Source organism: Falco punctatus (assembly GCF_963210335.1).
Source record: "Falco punctatus genome assembly, chromosome: 9".
Classification (NCBI taxonomy): domain Eukaryota; kingdom Metazoa; phylum Chordata; class Aves; order Falconiformes; family Falconidae; genus Falco; species Falco punctatus.
The window spans coordinates 38,243,173-38,268,273 of NC_137589.1; the positions used below are offsets into that span (position 1 = coordinate 38,243,173).

The following is a 25,101-nucleotide window of genomic DNA, read 5'->3' on the forward strand; positions in this document are numbered from 1 at the left end:
AACAAATTCCTTTTACTAATACAGCAGCAATCCAGATCCAAAACTGTACCTATTCAAGCTGGAACGAGGCAGTTCTTTACAAACCCCATGCATTTTTTTTGAAGTATACTGAATAAAAGATTGCCTGTATCTTGCAATGTAAGAACAGTGCAACAAAATTGTTTATTGCTGACCAGGAAACAGTTCCATGTGATTAAAACAAAGACTTGTGCCCTTGTTCAAAAACAGTCAGATAATTAAGAAGTATCAGACACTAATCATGTCCATACAGTTTGAGTCTGCTTCCTTGTGTACAAACACAAGAAAAACAGATCACTCATTTTCTGCAAAACTAAGCCTTATTCACTGTGAGACTTTTTTGGCGAGTGAAATGAAGGAAATCATTCTGATACAGTGAATAGCTGTCTCATGAAGTTATCTTAGTAAGGAAGAAGGTTCTACCGGAAAAGTATGTCTGAAAACTGTTAACAAATATACACAAGGAGGCAGGACTGATGAAAAGCTACATGTAACCTTAGATTTACAGCCTTACTACTGCAAGTCTGCAAAATACAAAACTTTTTTTACGAAAAAAAATTAAATAAAACATCTTTTACATGATTGCAAGTGCATAGTTTACAAGTTCAGCCTTGTATGCCTGTTGTCAGTTTTACAGCAAAGAGGGACAATGTTTTGACAGATGACAATACAGGATAAGCCCTTTATCATGTTTCACTTTTATTTAACATTTTCTGCAAATGCAGATTACAACCTTGCTTCAGGTTGCATGCATCAACTTAAGCATTGATAAATCAATACTTTTTGAAACCCAAATCATACGGGTAAGGGGTTAGGTAGTGGTTGATTTCTGTAGTTAGAGAAATTACAACAGTGTTAACAGTCACTCATAAAAGCAGTATGGTGCAAGAGGCTCTTTGGTGCCAAAAAATTGTCAGTGATGTATTTATGAACGCTACTGAGCAGAAAGCAATCCAAATTACAACTGTTCCTCGCAGTGCTATAGAAACATTAAAGGACACTGGAGACTCCTGTATCTTGAGCAGTCTATGAAGAAACATCACCATTAAAGAAAAGCTGTATAAAAATCAATGACAGAAGACTTAAATGAAAAAGTATATCCTAACTTCCATCCTGAAATACATACAGGTCAGGTACGGCCCAGCTCTACAGCAGGCATATTAAATAATATAGATTTAAGGTGACCTACACATTGAGACCTGAAAGATCACTGCCTTAATCCTACACCCATTTATATGGGCATTTATGTGGCAATGTACTTGCATCATCTTCAGTAGCGCATAAAGAACATACTGCTTACAAACCAGCATGCATCCAAAACGTAGTCATATGGCAAGCACCTAGAATTATGTAGAAACCTCAATTTTCAAGTGAAGTCTAAGAAATCCTAAAGTAACTTGCAATTCATGTATCTACTGACTCGTGATATTTTTTTTTAAACCAGGTAAGTATAACAAAAATGCAGACTTACTTGTGGGGATTTTTTTTCCCCGCAAACTACAATGTATAGGCCGATCCTCGCGTAGATATACACATATATACAAAATTTATAGAAAAACAAAATTCCTGTAGACATGGTTCCTAACTTGAGGAGAAAAACATTACATATACCATAAAGGAGAAACAGAGATAAAGGGCCAATTCTGTCATCACAAGCACTTATGGTTCCACACTAACTTCAGTCATTATTGCATGCATTAGTTGCCCAGAGTTGTAAGTATCTCTGGGTACAGTTGCACCAACGGACTAAACTGCTCTTCCAGTACATCTCACTTTCAACCTCATCTAAAAGTCAAGGTACTATTTTGCATGTCAAGTAGAAGAGGAGGGGGGAAAAACCTCATGTGATTTGCTACAGCATTAAGTGTAGTTATTTGCACAACCTGGCTGGGTTTAACAAAACTGCAAGTTTCCATTTCAAAATCTATTCTAGCTTGCAACACCTGCATGGTAAGAAACAGAAAAGAGAAAATATACTCATTCAGAACTATCATCTCTCAAATCAAACATTCTGTTTCTTCTAAAATGCAAGTTTGCTTCACTAAACTATCACTGCAAATCCTACATCCTTTTTTTAAATTGTGCCTGCCTCAGCGTATTTCAGTATACAGCTGAAACATCTGCACCCCCTAGCTGTCACAGGTAAGACACAGTACTTATATCTAACTTACATTCATTTTAAACTTCAAATTTATTGAGGCAGTTTATATCAATGTATCCATAAAATAATTCAGAAATAACCCAAGTATACCATTTAAACATCTTCATGACTTATCCATTTACACACTCAGTACACAAACAACCCAGCCTCTGTACAGGTTCATCACATGCAAACCACCCATAAAGACAAAAACTTTAATTAAAAATAAGTCACAACTCAGTGTACTGTTTCAACTGCATCTCCATTTACCAAATGGCACATTGAATATTCTCTAAAATAAGATGTTTTTAACAATCTTGTTAAAAAATTCTTGGGCAAAATATTTCTAGACTTAAAAAACATCAAGATTTTTCAAAACACTCAAGATACTATACAACTTACAATAACCTTGAAATAGGTTTACAAGGTTGTTAACCAAGGTATTTACATACCAAATAATGTAAAGCAAAAAATTTGTATTTCTAATGACAAAAAGGTGATGCATTAAAATTTATGAAATTAAAATTAAGGCTCTTTGTTATAGTTCTTTATGTAACTTTACATAATAGCCAACTTTGGAAATGTCAGTCTTGCACATTCTTGTCAATCCACTGCATTTAAAGCAGTAGAGTATATTAAGTATTACTTTGAATAATTACATTGCTACTTCTATGTTTGAGCATGCTTTTGAAACACTGTAATTATGAAATATTTACAATGTGTAGCCTTCAAACGTTATGTAAAAGCACAAGTATGACTGTCTGATTTGAATACAAACAACATACTTGCAAAAACGTTTTTACTTCTCAAAATTAAATGCAAATCACTACAGTCTTAATAAGCAAACCAGCGTCGTGAAGTTTTAATGTCTGCCTGAATGTGGACAGTAAAAGTTATGTGAAGTTATCAAGACAGTACTGTTTTTCATTTTAGACTGAACTACTCTTTGTATCAGACTGTTTTCTTTAAGCATGTAGAAAAATTAAGTATTTTTTAAAAAATTATTCCAAGACCTACACATACTTTCTGAGCTATGCCCATAGGTTTCTTGAAAAATCAATACTGTCTAGCAGGTTGTAATGATTGGTCCACAGTTTATTTCAGGATGTTATGTTCAACTAAAAGCAACTTGCTGCTTTTCAACGTCATTTCTCTTAAAAAGCACAGTGATATAAAACACTGAAGACAGAACCAAAAAAAAAAAAAAAAAAAAGGAATGGTAACCTAAAGATCAAATCCATTAGCCATTTCTCCTACTATATCAAAATTTGTAGTCAGAATTGTCTTTATTGACTTTATTTTTAATTTTTGTACACAAAGAAAAACATGTTCATATCCATCATGAACAAAAACTTAAAAAGGCAGAACTAGAAGACATTTGTGTCCTTCACCAAAGCAAAGCTGTGCTAAAGGTTCCAAACATTTCCATTTTTAAAATAAATATTTTCTTTTTTCATTGTCTACATTCCAGTCTTCAGAATGTCACTGGAAACTGCAGCCTATCATGAAATACACACTTTTAAACAGAGTCCCAGCTCACTGTGTTTGGTAGCTTGCCATACCATATCCAGCTTGGTTAGGTATTACAGGAGCACCTTGTCCCTGGGCAGGTTGAGCACCAAATCCACCCATCCAGGCAGCAGATGGAGATTGGCTTAAAAAGAAACAAAACAGTTAAAAAAAGGAAAGGAAAAGAAGAAGCAAAATAATCATGCAAGCTAGTCAAGTTGTTTACACAACAGACTTAAAAAAACCCAAAACACAAGAACATACTTCCTACACTACTATTCATACCAAAATAGAACAATTTCTTCTTCTCTTTAACGAGTAATTCAGGTTAAGTGCTATAACATGTGATTCTTGAAAATATCATAAGCTTTTTAAGAACAAAAAACAGCCCCACAATCCTTGGGTACTACTCGCATTGGACAACTGCCTCCAAAGGCAAGTACGCAGGTGGCTGTAAGTCAACACCAGTGATGCAGAAATGCAAAAAAAAAATTCAACGTCTAATTGGTACGAATACCAGCGATAGGTTTAGCAGGGCTTAATGTGTTTAACTGGCAAGAGATTATGAAGAATTACATAAACAAAGAAGTTATTTTTAAAGTATGTTAAAACAAAAAGTTGTTGTGCAGACTTTAGTCTTCAAGAGATCAAGTATTAAAAGCCCACACAAATTCTGAAACCGCACAAGTGAGTGTCAGTATACAGTTTATTTCCTCCAGGGTTAGGAACCCTTTAGGCAAACAGCTGGGCTCCTGGGCTCACACTCTCCAGTATTCACCATCTCAAGTCAGAAACCAGAAAGTTTTTAGGTATCAGGCAAGACCACCATCCAAAACTCTACCGCTGAAAGCAGCAGGTCTTTGTGCCTTCAAGTCTCAAAATACCTATATACATAAAATGTGCAATCGAAGTACAGGTCAGAGTGACTCACCCCATTATCTGGTCCATGGAAATCATTAAACATAAATTTTAAGCATGTGGGAGTCCACCTAAGGCTTGAAACCTCGTGCAAACCTTGAACCAAATGAGCTTGAAACTCAGATATAACATTCTTGGAATATTCTAAAAAAATTAAATACAATTACTCACTCTACTCCGAAACCCTGTTGATTCCATGCTTGGCCATACATTCCATATGATGGTACTTGCCACCCATTAGCCATATATTGCCCATACTGTTGTGGATTTCCATATACTTGGCTCCATTGCCCCCACTGACTGTAATCCACCTATAGAGAGAATAATTCATAGTACTTCAGGTTCTAGAGATGACTTATGTTCCTTTTGTGCTGCTGAAGGCACACTTTTTAGCTGTATCAATCACAGGGCTACAAGCAGCAATAATGAGATCAGAAAAATAACACATCCCCTGGACTTAATTAGATTCTTATACTGAAAAACACAGCTGTGCGTGTTTGAAATACTAAAGAATATATGGTTGGATAGTAACCTCATCCGCAGTTAGTGAATGAGCAAGAATCATTACTTCACAGTTTCTCCCTATCTTGAATCATATCCAGAAGACAGTAACAGATATTCCATCAAAATCGCTAGCCCAATTTGATGAACAACTGGAATATAACTGAGGAATTTCATAAAAACTCTACCACAAAATATAGCTATTGTAACTGGGAAGGCATTACAGGTACATATATAACTGCTTTTGCAATACGATGAAAAGGTTAAAGTGCAGTTACCTGTTGGAAGTTTTTAGTCATATCAGGGGATTCTTTACCCCAATAACATTTAACAACATGTCCTTCAATTGTGGTTCCATTAACTGAAACAATAGCATGTGCTGCACTTTCATGGGTTGAAAATCTAAAGGATATAAAAACGAGCTAATGTTATGTTTTATAGTACTTTCACCTGATTGTTAAACAAACAGTAACTCCATACATACAGGAAATCCAGAGAAAAAGATTTGCTTTCACAGATATTCATCTTCTCAGGCAAAAAGATTGGTGGCCACTTTTAAAAATTCCAAATTTTTCTATGAACATATGGTGACAGCTTTTAACATATCAGCAGAAGTTCAATCAAATAAAATTACAGAAAGATGAAACACTACTATATGAAGAAAATCACAGATTTTCTTTTCCTCTGCCATACCTGACAAATGAGTAACCTTTTTCTGGAAAGACCCTTATTTCCATAATCTGTCCAAATGGTGAAAAAGTCTGTCTCATAAGCTGATCTACAACATAAAATGTTTTTGAATTAGTCACCATCTTGGCATCCAAAAATGCTTCAATAATAAAAAAGAAATATAACAAATCATACCTGTTAGCCCAGAGGCAATTCCTCCACAGTACACAGTACAATTTTTTGGACTTGACTGATTTACTACATCTTCAAATCTCAATTGTTTTGTATTATCTATAAAGAGAGAAGGCTGGTTTTAAGCAGTAGGCTAACAGCAACCACAGAGTCCCAGATACTTACCTTGCACACAAGTATGAATTACACATTTAACAAACACATCCAGTATGTTATGCTAGACCAGTAGCACCACCACTATGTTGATACAATATACCAAAAAGTCTATTCCTTAAGATCTGGAAGTCAAGCCAGATAAGTAACTAAGTGACACAATTTTGGCAACATCATGCGTTATTCCTCCATTGAAAGAGAGCGAACACAACATAACATTACATGAAGGTCTTACTTTCTTGTGTACTTTTGGGGGCTGGTGGTTTCCGTGTCGCCCAGTTAGTTCTGATCTGACGGCCTCCCAACCACTGGCCTCCCATGTGTACAATAGCATTTTCTGCATCCTAAAGAGATTAAAATAAAGATCGTAACACATCCAAACAAGCAGTATGTACAAGTCTACTTCTAAGACAGACTGGTTGTCAGTTAACTCTGTTGACAAAACCAACAATAGCACTAAGAAGTATATAAAATTCTGAACAACCACAGCAAGCAGCCAAAAATGAAGTAACATGAAGCCCATCAGTTACAGAGAGGGCCCTCGCAAGTGATTTGGTAAAACCTTCCTCCCATCCCCATTTCCTACACAGACATTAGAAGCCAACCAGTCATATCTATACTACCTCTACACAACAAGCATCAGCATTAAAATATTTGAAGGCAGCGCAAAAAGTACGAATTCATACAGATGTCAGAAGCAATTACCAAAATAAAACAACTATAATTTTAGTTGTATTAAAAAAAATCAAACAATTTTGCCAATTGATTGTATTAAAAATACACAAAATGTATGTAACAGTAACAGATGAAAAGTCAGGAAAGACTTTAATTATCAAAATCCTTCACTGAACAATTTCTCAGATGTAACCCAAGTAACACTTAACGATGCAGTATGTGTTTGCAAAAGACATTGTATAGTTTTTTCAGAATCTTAATATGCACTCAACACAATACATCAAGTTTAGGCAGAAAAAAACTAAGTTCAGGAAGGCTGAATGGTAGTTACTAAGAGACTGTAATGCTGAGATACAAATAGATTGAGCATGGAAGTTTTCTTTTATTTATTATTTGCACACACACCCCTGTCCCATCCTCTCTTCTGCCCTCTGGAGGCATACAATGTATGTCTGGGAACACTGCTTCCTAAGTTCTCTAAATATTAAAGTCATTGTATGAACACACACATGTACAAAAGAGTCCATGGTCTGCGTGGCTTAACTTATCTTAAGCACAAATTAGAAGACAATCTTTAAGTTCACATTGTAAGCAGCAACATCTAGAAAGCAAAGCAAGGGAGAAGTTTGCTAACACTTGCAAGAAGCAGGTTTTTCCCCAGTCACTTTGAAAGAAGAGAGGCAGAGCAAATAGTATTGTATGTTTGGAATGCTTTCCCAAGGGCACAAAGCTTAAGAAAGAAAACTCCAAGCACAAGGGACCAAGAGAACATATGGACAAGTTAAAGGTGAGGAACTAGCATTGTCCTGCCTCACACCGAAGGCTTCCAGCTGTAACAGCCTGGTCTCAAAACTCAAATCACTCAGGACCTTGATCCTCCTAAGTTGTAATTACACAGGGTATACTCATTTTGAAGACAATACATAAATACAAAGAAGAAATTATGAGAGATGACCTATAAGAAAAAAACCCCACACTTAAAAGACAAAAACAAACCACCAGACAAAAAAAAAAAAAAACCAACACAACAAAAACTTATCCAAGCACCCTCGCTCCCAAAACCTAATGAGTAAGTTACAAACTGACTAGGAAAGGAAAACTAGCTCTAATGAATCTTGCTGCCAGTCTTGAGGATCACTGCTACAACAAAAAAGGAATGGAGCTCATGCCGTAACTTCCGGTTCCACGTAGGAGCTTAATTTTCTCCTGTGGTGTGCATGAAGACCTGAGGCTGAAGCACCTGATGCCAGAGTACCTGAAGCCTGGGAACATATCCCACTTCCCCAAATCTAGCAGGATGACAATAAATTCTGAAAAACAGGCCTTAAAACTACCAGCTCAGGATGGCTGTACTGTAACCCTATAGGCGCAGGTGCTGTTTGAATGAACATCAATCAGGACATACATTTTAGAAGCACTATTTAGTATTACATTTAGAACTCATCTGTTATTTTTGCCGAAGAAATAGATTTTAAATTAGGAGGTTTTACGGCTCAGTCTTAAAATAATCCAGTACTCTGCATTCCGTATGACTGTTACAACATTTCCCCTACAGTCACAGAAACCAAGCACAACTGTGATAAAGGGAAGAGGGGTACAAAGAACTAAGACATCTATTCCTCTTGTCTATTTCAACTGCAACACAAAGTGGGAAAATACTCTAAAACAAGGCATCCAATTATCTTCTGACAGTTGCAAGTCTGAAGAAAAGGAATTCCAGCTTGGTCTTTTAAGATGCATTTCCAGATAACTGATGCAGAAAACAGAAAGTGTCCTGACATGTAGGCCCTTCTGACCACACAAACTGGCTTATACACCCAAAATCCTTAACTGTGTGTTTTTCCTATACAAAATACTTAAGGGAAACAGTTTACAGTTTCCCTGTGTTATCCTAAGTGTACCCTTAAACACATACCACTCAATTTTCCAAATAATTCTCACAAATTCCTTATGCTGTCAGACATTTTTTCAGTTCAAATTACCAAGAATTATTTCCTGAGTCAATTGTATTGTTATAAATGATAGGGCACAGCACTATACTAATTACATTCTACAAACATCATCCTTAAAAAAGGGATACTAGTCACTTGTCAGAAGCATTTTTTCCTAAGCATATGTAACGTTACCCATTACATATCACCATCCAACACAAAACCAAGAACCACCTTCAGTTTTACAACACGCATAAGCAAAATGCTTTAGAAGTACAGAATCAACTCCTAGTTGCAAATTAATTACTCAATACAAAGAACCATCTTAGATTTCAAAATGTTCTAAGAAAGCAAAGGACCAACCGAGGGCTTTACTGCGATGCAGAGCTCAAGCAGTTTATGACACACTTGGTTGTGTTACGTCCCCAGGAAGACTGAGCTTTGGCATGAACCCCAAACCTGGCAAACACCAAACCCTGCTGCGCAGCATGGCACCGCACTCCTTAGGACTGAGGGCTCCAGGATGCCGTTTTGCAGGGTCTCCTACCTTAACACAGGGAAACGCACTGGACCTGGCACAATGCCTCTCCGCTAAGCAACCCAAAGTGCTACTGAGCGGACCAGGCACCCAGCTCACTGTAGGACAGACAGTTCCACAGACTAAGCTGAACTACCCTGACACACCTAAACAAGCTCTCCGCATTCAGGAATCTTCTTTCACAATGTTCTCTCATCTTTTTTCACAGTATTCACACAGCATCACCGTCATCTGAATTGTTTCAGCCCTTAACCACAAATAAGTTATGGACTAAAGTCAATTTGTCCCATACATGCAAATTTATTTCCCTTGGGGAAGTCTGACACATAGCGAACACATAAACTGAGAGGCAAAACCAGAAGTGGGAAACAGGCAATTATTTTAAATCTACATCATGATTACTCACCAGTTTGTTATAAAAAGATACAAAACCATAGCCTTTTGACTTTCCAGTTGCCATATCTTTAACTACCCGTGCATCCCTGTGAAAAGAAGCACAGCTATATGAGGGTAATATTAATAACCTGCAAAATAAAAACTAAAAGGAACCACACACACTGTATTGTGAGCATAATTTTTTCTTATAAATTCAGTTAGCCCTAAAACTACAGTCATTCCTGAACTCTCCCTATTGCTTCTTTACCTGTTAGAAAAAAGCAGTAGGACAAAAAAAATAACATGTAATAAACATGCAACCTATCCACATAACCTATACTGGCTAAAACTAGAATGTTCAAATTTGAAGTATAAGAGAAACAAAGTTTCCTTTTCTAATATTCTATTGTCTAGGGTCCGCTAAGGTTTACTGTTCTATAAATTACTGTAACAATTCTATCTAATTTACCATGCATTTTCTAAATAGTTAAATGTCTTCTGCCTAGTGATACAAAATATATGAAATATTTAAAAAATCGAAAAAGAGGAAAAAATAGGAATTAAAAGGCATACATGGCCTGTTAACAGATTTCTTTATTTTTCTTGGTCAATTCTCTACCATCATTTTGGAGTTTGGGTAGCTGTAAATTTTGAAAAATTGACATTTTCAGAAATTTAAGAAAGGAGAATAAAACTAACAACAATGCTAAGCACACCAGTACGAAAACAACAAATTTACACAGAAATTTTAGTGAGTAAGTTAAAATGATTGGAAATATAGAACTGCACTGAATATAGAATGTTAAAATGTAAATACTAAAATATGTATATATAAATAATGTATAATAAGAATAAATAGAAATGAGAAAAAATCTACAACTGAGTTCCAGTGTGCACAGTTCCTTGCAGTTAGCCTTCAAGATCCTGTCCATTCTTATGAGCAATTCTGCAAAATAACCAGAATGCTATTACTTTTAATTGTGACTTGGACTTTAGAAAAACTGCAGGTCTCAGGTATAAATATAGATTGAGAAACAGAAACCTGAATTATTCTCTTTAAATTGATTTTTAAAACAGTACTACTTACCACATTAAGAGACAAAAAAGCAAAGTAAATAAAATAGCAGAGGTAAGAAATAAGATTTATGATTCATTTAAAAATATGCGTACAGAACAAGAGAAAAATAAGAATTTTGTTCTTAGAAATACATTCCTGTAAAGTAGTACAAAAACATTCATGTGCAACTTTGAAAGATTTTAATAAACTGATATAAGATTTAACAGACTTATGTAGCAGTACTCTTAAGGATATACATTCTTTAGCACTCAAGGATTCTTGTAATGTTAAATATGTTCAATTAAAACACCAGGTGATGTAGTATCACCTCCATTATCTATTAGAAGTTTAAAGAAACATTCTCTTAACTGGCAGAAACGTGCACATATTGTAAATCCACCATTCTTTCATTTAAATACTATAATCTTAATTTATCCCCTGTTATCATCCAAAAAATATTTCATTCTCATAAGTATTAGCTTTTTTCAAAACATTCACAAGTTATTCAACTAGAATATGATTTTAAGTAGCTAATTGCCCATTTTCTGTACTGCCTATGAAGTGCAGTATGCATGCATACAATACACACTGAGGATGCAATATACACCATTTGTCAAGCCACTACTCTGTACACATTCTGAACAACAAAAAGTCACACTTAGGAACAGTAATTAAATATTAATAAAAAGTTGAAGGACATTAGCATATAATTAGGTTAAAAGCACATTGCTTTCAGCAAAACCAGAGCATAATTACATTACTGCATTTACAATCATGACAGATACTGATATGAAACAATAACCCCTCTTTACTCCCCACCCAACATAAGGAAATTAACATCAGAAAAATTATCTAAATTTTTTTAAAGAAATAACATTTCAATTCAGAAACAAATTTTCACTGTAATATTTTCTAACTGATACTGGAAATGTTTATAATGATACTTACGATATTTTACCAAAAGGAGCAAATGCTGACTTGATGTCTTCTGTTGTTATTTCTGGACTTAAATCCCCAACGAACACATGGAAGTGATCTGAAAATAAATAATTTACTAATCAAATATTTAACTGCTATCTAAAATTTCAGCTCCTGAGAAAGTGATGCTCTGCACACAGCACTGGGAACCAGGAACACCCAGGATTCCATTTGATGAGTAGCAGCAATTTAATCTGTCCACTCCAGTTTCCCCAGTTGTAAAGCAGAAACAGAAGAATTAGTTTGTAAAATTCTATTAAACACAAGATGGGAAGGAGAAAAGTTATGTTTAAATGCATTTATGACTAATTATTACCACGTTGTGAAGTATTTGTGTAGAAGTTATACTGTGGCATTACTTTACTTACTGGATGTATCTTTTTTCTGGCTACTTGGTGTTGTTGCCCAGTTTACTTTGACCTCCTGAAAATAAGTATAAGATTTAGTATAAATTCACAAAAATTCTTACATTTCGTAAGTTCATTCAGGGGTGGGTTACAACCGCCAATGTTTACAAATCATCATTCCATACAAAATGCTGTCATAGTTAGAACATCACAAATGATAACATTTCATAAACAAGACTCACTTTTTTAGGTCAGTATTTTAAAAATATTATTCTAACAATATTTAAACTTGGTAAACATCTTCAAAACATGAATGGCCCACAGTTCTATCATTTTTTTTACAAACTATATTCCTTAAATCTAAGATTACAGTGTAAGCAACTTACCTTTCCCAAAATTTTTCTCCCATTCATAGCAGCTAATGCAGCAGCTGCATCTCTGTGTTCATAAAATTCCACAAAGCAATAAGGGTCATTGCTTGTATGCTGCAAAACAGAAAATCCAACAGAAGAGTTGACCCTTCTGCTATCGGGTTGCTGAGAAGAAAATCCAGGAAAATATATTACTTATAGCTAGAAACTTTAAGAACGATTTGCATTAGATTTATGAAATAGCCTTTGACACTACACTTAAATGCAAGAATGATTAAGATGGAATTTTTATTAAAGGTCTAGTAATTGCTGAAGTATAATTTACTTTGTATGAGGGCTCAGTACTTTTAAGTTTACTAAACTAACAGTAATTCTACTAGAAGAGTGATCTGCAGACTGGATGGAAGGAGGAAAAAGGGGAAAAATGGAGAGAACAAACATGATCTTCTGACTCATATATACTCAAAGCTTGAAAAGTTTGTTCCCCAGGTACATTTTCACCAATTTCCTCTCTTCTCCTCCTTACGAAGTCTTTCCTTTTATTTGCCTGAAAAATTACTAGCAGACAGCAAAGTTGCATATTCTCAGTCTCAAGTGAAAAAAATGTTATACCCAGCAACTGGGAAATATCCCTTTAGAAGGGCTCAAAACAGTTTGAGGGAAAAAGATATTCATCAATTGATTATTAATTTTAAATCTTGGGTATAACCTGTTTTTGTAGGATGGCCTATCAAATCACTAACAAAAATACTAACTGACAAAACTCACTGACATATTAAACATACCACAGCATTAAGTGCAAGGAGCATAAAAGTTTTCAGGTAAGTTGATCAAGTGGAAATGATTATTAGAATGCCAACTTTAACACTGGATTTAATCTGCCTAAAAGATGTAAAAGACTACAAAACCTAAAGCCTTACACCAAAATAGCTACATGAACTACATGTACATGGACCAAAAGATGATAAACACCAATATTAAACTAAAATTATTTCTTCAATGGACAGGAAAGGCTCTAGCACATAAGGAAACTGCTTTGCCATCAGTATTCTTGCACATCAGCCTCCCCCAGTGTCAGGTAAAGCACAGCTCTAACACAAGAGTAGGCCTCCACCAGGTTTAACTAGTTAACTTCCGAAAATTCACACATGCTTATGTGGATAAGAAAATTTTAGTTCTGCCCGGTAAAACTGGATTTTACATCTTCAAACATCCTTCTATCGACATCTGAAGAAGGGAAGCTACTAAGATCCAAGAGCTGAACTGATCCTAAGACCTTTCTAAATCTAAAATGATCAAGTAGTCTGAAGTCTTCCTTCTAAACATTGTCAGTTAACTGATGCAAAATGAACATGAGAGAAAATACACCTGAGATCTTAAAAAAAAAAAATTGTCACAAGAGCCATGAAGTGCTCTAAAAGCACATTCATCCCAGATGCCCCAGAACAGCAAGTCTTAATTCACCCTGCTTCCCACACTACTCTCCTGCTGCAATGAACACAACATTCGCGAAACACATTTAAAACCTTAGCAGATTTAGTGCAGTTTATGCTTCAACTGAAGTGCAATTCTGCTTTTAGATTGTGGGGAGTTCTCCTTTAGCACTAAGAACTTGTCTGAACTTAAGGGCCTCTTCTGCAGATGCCCAGATCTTTACCTGTAAATGCTTGTCATACTACCCCCTTGAGTATTATATACCCCCAAAATAAGCTCTTGAAATCTCTAAACATTTGGCATGTTCATGTCACGTATTCTACAAATAAGTGAGCAAGCAGTTAATACGCCTGGCTAAAGGGGCAGAGGGATCACAAAAGTTTTGAAAACACTCAGGTATAAACTTGACTGATGGTGGTAGTAACAATGGACAGGTAAGAACCACTTAAATATAACTCCGTACCTATGAAAAGTTTACAACACACTGATAAGGACAGACAGTCTGGACAGGTATTTTGACAGTTAAAAGTGCTGTAGCTAGAGGCCAGTTGCAGTCTAGAATCCAACCTGAGCTTGCTGACTGCTCGGTGACAGGTGCTAAGGTCAGCCCAGTGCGTTCACCTCCATACAACCTAATATAGCTGCAAGTAGCTTTTTGTTTATCTACTTATTTCACAAAGATCTCTCACTTGTTATTTCTACAGTTATGTGAAATCTTAAAACCACAATGCCTAGCTGAAGGTAAAATGAGTGCTGAAATTTCTTCTCTGGTTCTCAGGAAATTAAACTGCTGCTAACAACTCTTGATCAGCCAAAGGTTGGAGCAGCAGTACCTTATTTCTCAAGTGTATGACAATCAAATCTGTTTCTTCAGAGAAAAACTAATAATCATGCTCTGTTATCCTTCTGTTTAGTTATCTTTCTCCAGATAATGTGGCAGAGCTCTTACCTTCACCAAAAAGTTTTAATAAAATGCCACCAGGCAAATTATTAGTTAAGACAGAGTGATTAACAAGCATCAGGTGGATAATAAGCAGCCAAAAGCCAAAAAAGCAGTGGGTCACACTGAAAGGAATAGACAACCACAGAGGAGTTACTAGTAGTGCTCCTAAAGAAATCTGGTCACAAGACTTGCCTTTTGATACCTTCATTAACAATCCTGACCAAAAAAAATATGTGACTGTACTCAGGAAATCTGTAATTACAAGTTAGTATGAAGCACATGAAGTAGTAAAAAGTAGGGAGAGCATACAGAAAACCAGAGTTGAAGAACCAAAAACTAAACCTAGCAAAAGTTCCAATTAGTCCCTGCCTGCTCAAAGTTTATCAATTATAAATGGGCACAAGGAGGGAAAAATATTAGGGAGCAAGAAGTTGCCTAAGATGTGTGAACAAGATCACAGAAATGGCTACCAACCCTAATCGTATCAGAGTATTTACAACAGAGGGAAGAAAGTATTAATACTTACCAACACTTTGTAACAAAGACCTTATTATCTGGAATACTATGGAAATTTTGTCACTTTGTTTCAAGAAAAAAATTAAGGATAGGTGAAGAGAAGAGCTATTCACACTGGCACAGAAGAGGCTCAGGAAGAGCAAAACTTATTTTGATGCATTTTTTACTTTTCATCCATGGTGACGAAGCATTTATTCAAGAGGGAAGATTACTGAGGTTTATGTTAAAATAAAAGTGAAAAATGTACAAAAAAACCATGAATAACACTTGAAGTAGTAAGGTTTCTGATAATCAGAACAACATGGTTCTGAAAAGGGGGATAACAGTCACTTAAATAAAGTGGACTCTCATCATAAGCTAATAAAAGGTATGTCAGGGCTACAGGCTAAAGTACAGGACTATACACAACAACAGGTCTCTTCTGCAAAAACTTGTCCCCAAAGCCACACACACAATCAACCTAAAAAAAAACCCACTACCAGTAATGTCAAAAGCAGCACCCAACTCCATTTATTTTGCACAACTTTGTCCTAAGTTACATTATATTTGCTACCCCCCTGGATGTGGAAGGCCTTACCTCTGTTATCATTTTACAGCTTTTGCATGGTCCAATCTGGCTGAATAACTGAAGTATGAGAACTTCAGTCACATCTCTGGAGAGGTTTCCTACATAGCTACACAAGGAAACAAAAAACCAGCATTTTAAACCAGTGATTTTCATCTTTTCAAATGTAATTATGATTTTAAAATCTTAAATGACAATGAAAAATCTCCCTTTAAATATCCCAGGTATCTTAAAAACCGTATTTACAAATTATTTCATGATATGGTTTTAATGCAGTATTCATGTGGTTTCTAAATTATAAAGCTGGCCACAAAACTGAGAATATGAAGCTTGAGTCAGACATAATACTGGACACCAATATCTAGTGCCAATCATTTCTTTGGCAAAGAAATGTCAAAAGCATGAAGAACATTGCTCAAGAATATTGGGTAGAACAAGCAACCAACTGGGAAAGACGTTTTAAGTTTCACTTCCCACTGAGCATCTAATCAAGACTACTTCTGAATTTGGGTACGAACCCACATCTAACTCCTATTAGTTCAGTAGTAGCTATCAGACATTGACTGTGCTGCCTTGCAAGCGGCCAACTCGAGTTTTCTGTTCTCCTGAACATTTGGAAAACCAGCCCACTCACCAATAGGCAAGGTAATTTATGCAGCATTATGCCATAGAAATATTCTGCACAGCATCTATCCCAACAGCTACCAACTCTGTAAAACTCCCCAAAATTTTGGCAGTGTTATGTCAGTATCACCCCTGTTGCCTGACATTTTTATTTATAAAGCCTTAGAAATAATTCCAAGTTTTGAAATACCTGTCAAGTTTAGATAGAGCCCTAGATTTACCCAGACAGTCAGAAATCAAATAGCAGAGTTTCAGAACTACTTCTAGATACTCTGCTACATTTCACACATAAAAATTAAAACCAAGTCACAGAGATGGCTGACAAAGTCATGAACGAAAAACTGAATTCTTAAAAAAAAAGTGACTAATTTGTAACCAACTTGTAAACAAAGCAATCAGTTAAGAGAAAGGCTTCTGGCAGCAACAGAACTCAAAAGTCAACAGCACAGGGTCATTCATTATCTTTACAAGTAAGCCTGTCAAGACATTAAGTATTCAAATGCAACCAATAACATGAGCAGAACTTTTTGTGATTTAGCTGCTGAAACAATATACATTTTAGTCATTTTACTCTGATCTACTACAGAATGTCACAATACAGTAAACTGAAGTCAGTCTCAGCTGTTCATCCACTTTGATGAACATAAATGTAAACTGGCATTTCTTACATCTTACATAAAAAAAAAATTAAAAAATTGCCTTGAGTACAGCAATTTGAATGCATACTACTTTTTCTTAATGATACTACTTTTGCTTAATGGGCATCCCTTTAAAATTTTTGAAAAGTAATTTCTGTGTTTGACAACTGGACTTTCACCTAGCTTCAGCAAAATTAAAATGGACATTATTTGTTTTCATCTGAACACCACACAGTGATATCAACAGATTTTTGATTTTGTTGTTATTCTTTCAACAACTATGGAACAGTTCCACACTTTCTCAGTCAGGACTTAATGCTACACAATATTTAGAGTGAGCTTCTTATATATCACACCACCTGAACATAGAGACACCCATTAAAAGCTTTCAGGTACTCCTTACTTTCTTACTAAACATGTATGAATTAACATAAGTCATTAATAGAAGCCTGTATTGTTATGAAGCATTTCAGTAAAGAAGTTGAGAACTACAGAATTCTCTAAGACCCACTGCAGGACAAATTGCCCATCGTGTTTTAATTCTCTATCCTGAAAACTTTGCAGTTAAACATTTATCCATACCTTCTTTCTGAAAACTTAACTAAATTTTTGTTAATCATTCACCAAGATTAAACTGTAAATCACTCATAGTTTGAAACTGAAATATTAACCTTTGTAAATACTATTAAAATTGGATGGAAAATGCAATTACCAGTAGGAATTTCCACATAAAGCATCAGTACTGCTGTGAACTTATTACTAGTACTTGCTTCCTTTGTATGTCATAGAACAGTTACTAGTTAACACTATGCCTTAACAGCACGCTGATATACACACCTGTACGGCAGCACTGACATGAAATTAAATACAGTGAAGTCCTATTAACATTATTTCTAGTGCAAAATCAGATACAGTAAGGAGTACAGTTAACAAGCCTCTTCTGCATAATTTTTGTATGTATTTTGGAAATGTAAGAACTCTGAAAAGCAACCTGAAGAATTCCTCTTGGTCTGACAAAAAAAACCAGGAAAGCCACTCCTCAGAAAGTTATTCCATTAGCGTGAGATAGATTACACTAACTGCTAGGAGAGATACTCGGTGGTTTTCCAACACCACTGTGTCTTCATCAAGATAGCTGTGAGCAAGAACGCTGCACTATAAACTCATGGTACTAGAGATGAAACAGGGTGCCCCTTCATAAAAATCAGCAGTGTGGTTCTGGATCACCTGCTTGATAGATTCAAATGGGATGTAACTGTCCTAATGATACACTTAGAGATTTAATGGACATGATAAATACTGCCTTGATGTTGATTATTACCATAATCAGAAGGCATTAACACCTTTCACAAGTTGCTAACACTCAAACTTGAGCAATACACAGGCTAAAAATACTTCACAATAAAAGGTTCAAGGTAACAAGGACAACATCCACAGAGACCTAAATCTCTTGAACTGCATATAAAATATGGGAATACAAACCTCTACAAATCTGAAATAATACACTAAAAAGTTGATGGTTACTTTCATGTCATGAAGTACAGCAGGTTGCAGAACCATTACCTCCTTCAGTACAGTTAAAGATGACTTAAAAACATACAAGCAAGCATCTTCACTGTACAGTGTTTCAACACTATATAACTAAGGAAAGAAATATATTCAACACATTAGGAACAGAAACCTTACCTTTCTGGAAACACAAAGCTTCCCTCAGCTGATGCTAATCATCCACCACGTATGGTCAGCCTATTGGTGCACACAGTTTTCCCCTTTCTATCTATATTTTTACATGATATAACATAGCACAGTATTTTCTATTCTACTTAATGAAATCAAAATAGGTAGAACCACCCCTAAAAAAAGCATGGCTTTTAACATGCTATTGCATGGTATTTCAACCTTCTTGTTTTGTAACATTCTAGAGGATATATTACTCAAACTTTTAAAAAAAATTATAAATCCCAACAGAGAAGAAGCACTTACTATACTTTTATAGGCTGTTGTCTTGGTTAATGTGACAGGGCAGCAAAAGTTGTGGCTTTTTGCATACAGGCAATAGTGTTTGTTCCCTTCTGTAAGTTTGAAGCACTTAAATACCAATTAATAAACACATACAAAAAAACCCCAAACCATATATATATATGTCCTGATAAAAAATTCAATATATTACACTTCTGCATACTGCTGACAACACAAAGAATAACAAACTGTATTTGAAATTCAGAGGTCTTGCAGAATTATCTAAAGAATAAAAGAATCACATATCAGCAAGTAATGAGTTTTAGAATTAAACTCTTCGACTTGAACAGAAAAATCCTCTTTGTGAAGGTAAACAGGTTTTTATTGTATCATAGACAGGTAGGGAAGAAAAGGACATTTACAGCCACTACTTTAAAGTCCACAGAACTCCCCTACATACTCTCTGGAGGAAAGATAGTAAACAGGTTTTAAAACTCACACAGACAACATACAAGAAATGGCAGATTCATACTTAAATGACGAAAGCATGATAACCAATTAACTGATGTGGTAAAGAGCCCACTGAAATTCTAGCAGCACCTCTGTTTAGTGGTAGTGAACTACTGTAAATAAAATGATACCAAGAAAAACACACTCTGTATGCTCCACTAGCAGACAATATTCCTCTACAAGAGAGCTGAACTGAAAGAAAGTGTAAGAGAAGTGAACCCAGCTCCCGATTCACAGCTGAAGTCTTACTTGCGCACCCTATCCACATTTCATGACATCCAGAATACACCATGGCAAGGCTAAGGATATAACAACTTGTAGGTATCTGGTGACTGTTCGTTAAGGTTTTTTTCTAAAAACCATTAAAAAGAAGAACACACACATTTTAAACTTTTCTCTGAGTTACCAGCAACAGCTGATAATATTAGGAACACATTTGGTTTCTGATAGTTTAGTTTCCACTTTAAAATGGAAACAGGACTTTGATACAGTTTGGGATGGAAGGAAACCCAACAGCACTCACAGAAAACCGAGCTTTCAAGTGTTCTACTAAAAAAACCCTAAACAATAGAAGCCCACAGCTCATTTTAGGACCATCTAAAAAGTTACCCCTTGTGAATTTCATGTATCACACTTGAATTGAGGGGTGTGACAAATCCTACAAAAAGGTCTCCCTTTCTCAAGTTATCTTCAAATTGTTTAGATCAGCAAGAAAAACTTTTTGGCAGAAAATATTGTATGTTATTCTTCACATTTCTATAAAGGCCTACTACTTATGAAATGTGAGAAATAAAAATGCAAATGGTGTCTATTTTCTACATCAAGCCTCAGAAAATATTTTGAATTCTTAAGACCTATTATGACTGAAAACAACATAACAGCTCTGTAAGTACTGCAAATTGAAACAATTATTACTCCTGAGATATTTAAGATGGGCATAAATATTAGCTGAACAGTGGTTAGGTGGGGTTTTCCTTTTAAAAAATGGCTTGCAAGTGTTAAATAAGAAAACTCCTTCCTACCCTACAGGTTTAGTGTTTCTTTCCTGAAGGAATAAATGAAATACCCAACACGTTCATAAAGTATCACTTAAAATATCAAGCAAGTGCTTAGGCAGGTGGTCAAATAGCTACTGAAACAATTTGTTCTTCTCTTACTTGCCTCCCCAAAACAAACCAACCAACCCACCCACCCCAAGGAGTTCAACTTCAATATTATTAGTTGTTCTTATCCCAGGATCAGTGAGTTTTATTTACAGGAGAGATCATAACTGCTGCACATGAAAAGTATTACCCAGGATAAAAATTTTTAAAACAAAACTTGCAATGCTAAATTTAAAGATATTTCAGATAAAAGTAGGGACAAGAGGGCGATGCAAGAAATGCCACAGCAGAATTTTTGTGTTCTATGAAAAAAAGCCCTCAAATCATCGTAAGAAAGTAACCTTACATGACTGTGTTTACTCAAAAAACTACTAGGAAATGAATGTATACGCTGTTTATTAGTTTGACAAATTGAAGAAAGTCACATGTGTGCAATAAAACATCTTGGGCAGCTGTAGAGACACTATTTCAGAATACATTTGTACTAAGATTTCTTTTTCCCTTGTCAGTAACTATGGGCTAAGTCAGGTCATCAATGGATGCATTAACAACCACCCACTCCCAATGTAGTATCAAAACTTGTTAGCAGTAAAAGAACATTTTAAAACCTAGTCTGGATCTAAAAGAACATTTTAAAACCTAGTCTGGATAGAGCGCTTTTTTTTTTTAACAAAAAAATAAAAGGTGCCAATCAGGAAAAGAGGAACCTTGAAAATAAAGCTGAGTAAAATGCTGTGTAACTTTGCCCCTTTTCCCTCCTCTCATTCTAAAGCAACACTCCAAAAGCTACATCTACTATCAGGGCCAAGCAAACTCAAGACCATTTGGGTAGTCAACACACAAAGCATTTAAAATATGCCTATTTAAGCCATGCATCTCAGGGAGCAAGGGCTGGGTAAGTACTTACACTACACCATAAACAAGTTAAAAGAACTTTTACAGGCATAGGAAGGAGAAAAAAACCAAATTGCCTTGAAAAGCTTTAAATGCCAAGTCATCATTTTGGAAGTGGAAACAAAATTCAGAGGTATTTTACTCTGTTTCAGTAGTTTCTTTCAAGTGGCCTGTAGTCCAAATTACCATTGAAAGCCTTTCTGAAGGCTACTGTCCCAAAAACTAAATAGACAAAGATTTCATCTGCACTGCCTTGAGCTGCGTTTCTTGTATGGGCAGCCTGCACGCTGCACTGTTGAGACTGCCTTTCTTACACAGACAGCCTGAACACTGCACTGTTCACACTACACGTAACATCCCTTGGCAAGTGGAAACTCAAAATCTATGAACTAGTAAAAATAATCGACAGAATTATGTGCTCTCAAGTGCTTAACCATACATACTAGCCCCCCTCATATAAGTCAATAAGACAAAGAAAACTCATCAAAACCATACCTGCAGAGTTGAAAAGAACTCAACCACCAAAAAAAGCTCAAGTTTATATTTTTAAACAGAAAACAGATGACAGCCACCAACTGATTAAACACGGCCTAGAGAGACACGGCCAACATACAGTTATTTCTTTGCCAGGGCCCACGAGACTGTTATTAAACCACGCTGTAAAACACCGGAGGGAAAAACAATTTTTCCTCTCTGCCCACCATAGAGCGTCTCCTTTTTACGGCGTTCCCCGTCCCACCCGCCGCAGGGAGAACACAAAGAACTTTCCTAAGGCCGGGACGGCTGTGAAGGGGGGACCCGAGGGCAGGCGGCCCGGCCCGACCCGCTCCTCGCCCCGGGAGGGGCTTGTGCCCGCGGGCCGGGCAGCGGGACTGCCCCGGGCACTGCACACAGACCTCGTTAGCCTGGCCGCCGTCGCCACCACGGCGGCAGCCCCCGTTTCCCCCCTTTTCGCCCCGAACCGGTACAACGCCAGGCTGCGCCCTCCCCGCCTCCCCCCCGCCGGCAGCTGCGCTCTCCCGTGCCGCCCGGGCCCCGCTCCCCTCCCTCCGCTCCTCGGCCGACACCCGCTCTCCCCGCCCGCCGCCGGCTCCGGTCCCCGCTCCCATCCCTCCCTCACACGCTCTCTCCTCCAGCGCCCGCCGCTCCTCGCCCGCCCGCCGCTCCCCCGGGACCCCTGCGCCCCCCGCGCCCTCCCAGCCCCGCGCTCGCCCGCCGCACGCACCCACCCGGGCCGCGCCTCCCCGCCCCCACCGCGGCCCGGCCACGCACGCCTCCGGGAGCAGCCCCCTCCCCGCCTCGCCCCGCCGCCGGCCCGGCCCTCTCCGCCCCTCCCCGCCCAGGGCCCGCCAGCGCTCGCTCCCCGCCGCCGGAACGCCCCGGCCCCGCGGCTCCCCCGCGGTCCCCGACCCACTCACAGGGTCCTGGGCTGCCCGTCGTCTTCCATAATGGTGGGCGAGCGCCGCTCTCAGCTGCACCCGGGGGCAGCGCCGGAGGGGGGGCTCCGCCGCGCAGGGAGGCGAAGCGAAGGTGAGGGTGAGGGCCCCGGCTCCCCCCGCTCCGTCTCGCCCCCTCGCCAGGTCCCGACACCGCAGCCCGAACAGGAGAGGGAAGAAGCACCACAAAATGGCCGCCGCCACCAGACACTCAGGAAGCCGCGCTCTGCGCAGCCGCGCCCCGCCGGCCCGCTCCCTCTCGGACCGGATTCTCCTTCCCGGTCCCCGCCGCCGCGCCGCGGGGCGCGCTGGGGATCGTAGGCACTGCCGGGGACGGCGCGGCGGGAGGCGGGCGGCCTCCGCCAGCCTTCTGGGTGCTGTAGTCCTGCGGCCGCGCTCCGCGCCGCCGGCCTGCGGGGAGCCGCCGGGCGGGAAACTACCGCTCCCAGCGTGCCCGGCGGGAGAGGGGCGGTGGGAGGGGCGGGCCGGGCGCCGGGCGGCGGCGCTCCCGGCCGCAGGGCGCGCAACCGGGCGCCGCCGATTGGGCGCCGGCAGCCCGGGAAGATTCGCTTCTCCGCGCCGCCGCCTCCCGCCGGCGCCGAGCGGGGCAGGGCCCGGGTCCAGCTGCTGGTCCGGCTGCGGCCCCGGCCCCGCGGGGTGCCGCCAGCCCTGGCCGCAGGGACAGCGGGGGAAGGCCCGTGCTGAACCGCAGGCCCCCCGGGGTTTCTGCCCGGTGGTGCGGCCGTTCAAAGGCCGCGCTGCAGCGCGCTGGTAAATGACAGGCATGACGACCTGGTACACCTCAGGGGGCTCGTCCCGCCCATGGTCAGTGTACTGCCGTGTGCTCGCCTGAGGGGAGGCTGATCTGTATTAGAATGTGTTACTGTGCGTTGTGTTCGCTCACAGGCGAAGATTATGGACTGGTACAGGGTACCGATAGCACAGCCCGGCCGTCTTCAGGCAGCACAGTGCGTAAGTACATCATCAGTTAACCGTAAAGGTCATGAGTTGTGTAATGCTTGAGGGGCTCACCCAGAGCAGAGATGATGGGGAACGGGGCCAGTCCATCCCGTTTCATTCCATATACACCAATATGAGGTGTTTTAGAGGAAGCATGCCATGGGCCATAATCTCTCAGTATTGCTGTTTGGGACCACGAAACCAGGCTCTGTTGCAGTCGCAGAAGAAATCGCCATTAACCAGCACTTAGAACCGCAAAGACAGATGGTACCACAAAGCAGAACTCAGTGCCAGCAACTGAGACTCAAGACAAATGACAGCGGAGCGGTGATGATGTCTCAGAGCAGAGTTTCAAAGGAAGAAGCCTTATGTGTTGCCATCCTTCATCAGCAATTTCAGCAGAGGCATCAAGCAATGGTTTCTGGAAACTCTTCTGGAAGTGCTCTCCTTTTTACATCAAAGATAAAGGTCCTTGCTAACATCATTAAACTGTTCTCACTATAAAAATAAAGGTTTAATAGATGAATTTTCACGCTAACTTTCTCTTTAGCCTAGTGAGCAGTTAGGAATTGTCAGGGAGGAAATGGATCAGAATAGCTCTGCATAGGTGGAGTACAAGTATTCTCACACACAGTCACTGCAGAATAATCACTGCACTCTTACTCTGGAAGAAACTGAATTTGTATACATACTGAATATTCAAGTACTCTTAAATACTCTCCCTCTTCCAAAATAGTAACATCATGCAGAAAACTGCCTATATACTTACCAAACTAGATATTTTCATGCCTGCTGCTCACACAGTAATGTTTTCCTATCTTGAACTTAAACACAGAAGACTATTGCCAGGCGTATATTTCTGGAAGAAGCTATTGTAGCTCATAGATGCAGATATAGGTGGCTTAAGTAACTTTTATAAATGTATTACGAACACAGAAGGTTGAATACATAAGGAATTACTGGAATACTCTAACCATGAGTTTTGAATAGCCAAAGATCTGCATTTCCAGGAGGGATCAAACACCTTTTTTGTCAGATACTGCCACTGGCAATGGCAGTGGAAGGAGGCCTGAACCACAGGGAGAGAGGTGGTGGCTACCAGTGGCAGGGGCAAAGAACAGCTGCATACCACTTTGAAGTGGTCTGC

At 38.7% G+C, this 25,101-nt stretch overlaps 1 protein-coding gene across 5 annotated transcripts; it reads right to left on the bottom strand.

Moving 5' to 3' along the window:
* Positions 1-697: 697 nt before the first annotated feature.
* Positions 698-23,322, bottom strand: TIAL1 (TIA1 cytotoxic granule associated RNA binding protein like 1). Of its 5 annotated transcripts, none has more exons than XM_080401247.1 (12): positions 22,977-23,322; positions 15,843-15,939; positions 12,388-12,537; positions 12,023-12,077; positions 11,625-11,712; positions 9,651-9,726; positions 6,336-6,444; positions 5,951-6,046; positions 5,780-5,864; positions 5,365-5,488; positions 4,757-4,896; positions 698-3,812 (listed from the first exon to the last, which is right to left on the bottom strand). In XM_080401247.1, exons 1-12 carry the CDS (start codon positions 23,003-23,005, stop codon positions 3,695-3,697), a joined length of 1,167 nt encoding a protein of 388 aa, XP_080257373.1. In that variant the 5' UTR covers positions 23,006-23,322; the 3' UTR covers positions 698-3,694. The 5 variants fall into 5 exon arrangements, with proteins under 5 accessions (XP_080257373.1, XP_080257374.1, XP_080257375.1 ...); XM_080401248.1 differs by having other exon boundaries at positions 12,388-12,486; positions 22,977-23,319; XM_080401249.1 differs by lacking the exon at positions 22,977-23,322 and adding an exon at positions 19,076-19,171.
* Positions 23,323-25,101: the final 1,779 nt, after the last annotated feature.

What these genes read in the sequence shown, in the direction of transcription:
- TIAL1 (XM_080401247.1), bottom strand. Translation starts at nt 23,005, where the DNA reads ATGGAAGACGACGGGCAGCCCAGGACCCT. An exon ending in CCAGAAAAAAGATACATCCA is followed by an intron (nt 11,713 to 12,022) that starts GTAAGTAAAGTA and finishes ATTTATTTTCAG; the next exon opens with ATCACTTCCATGTGTTCGTT. An exon ending in AATTGCCTCTGGGCTAACAG is followed by an intron (nt 5,865 to 5,950) that starts GTATGATTTGTT and finishes TTTATGTTGTAG; the next exon opens with ATCAGCTTATGAGACAGACT.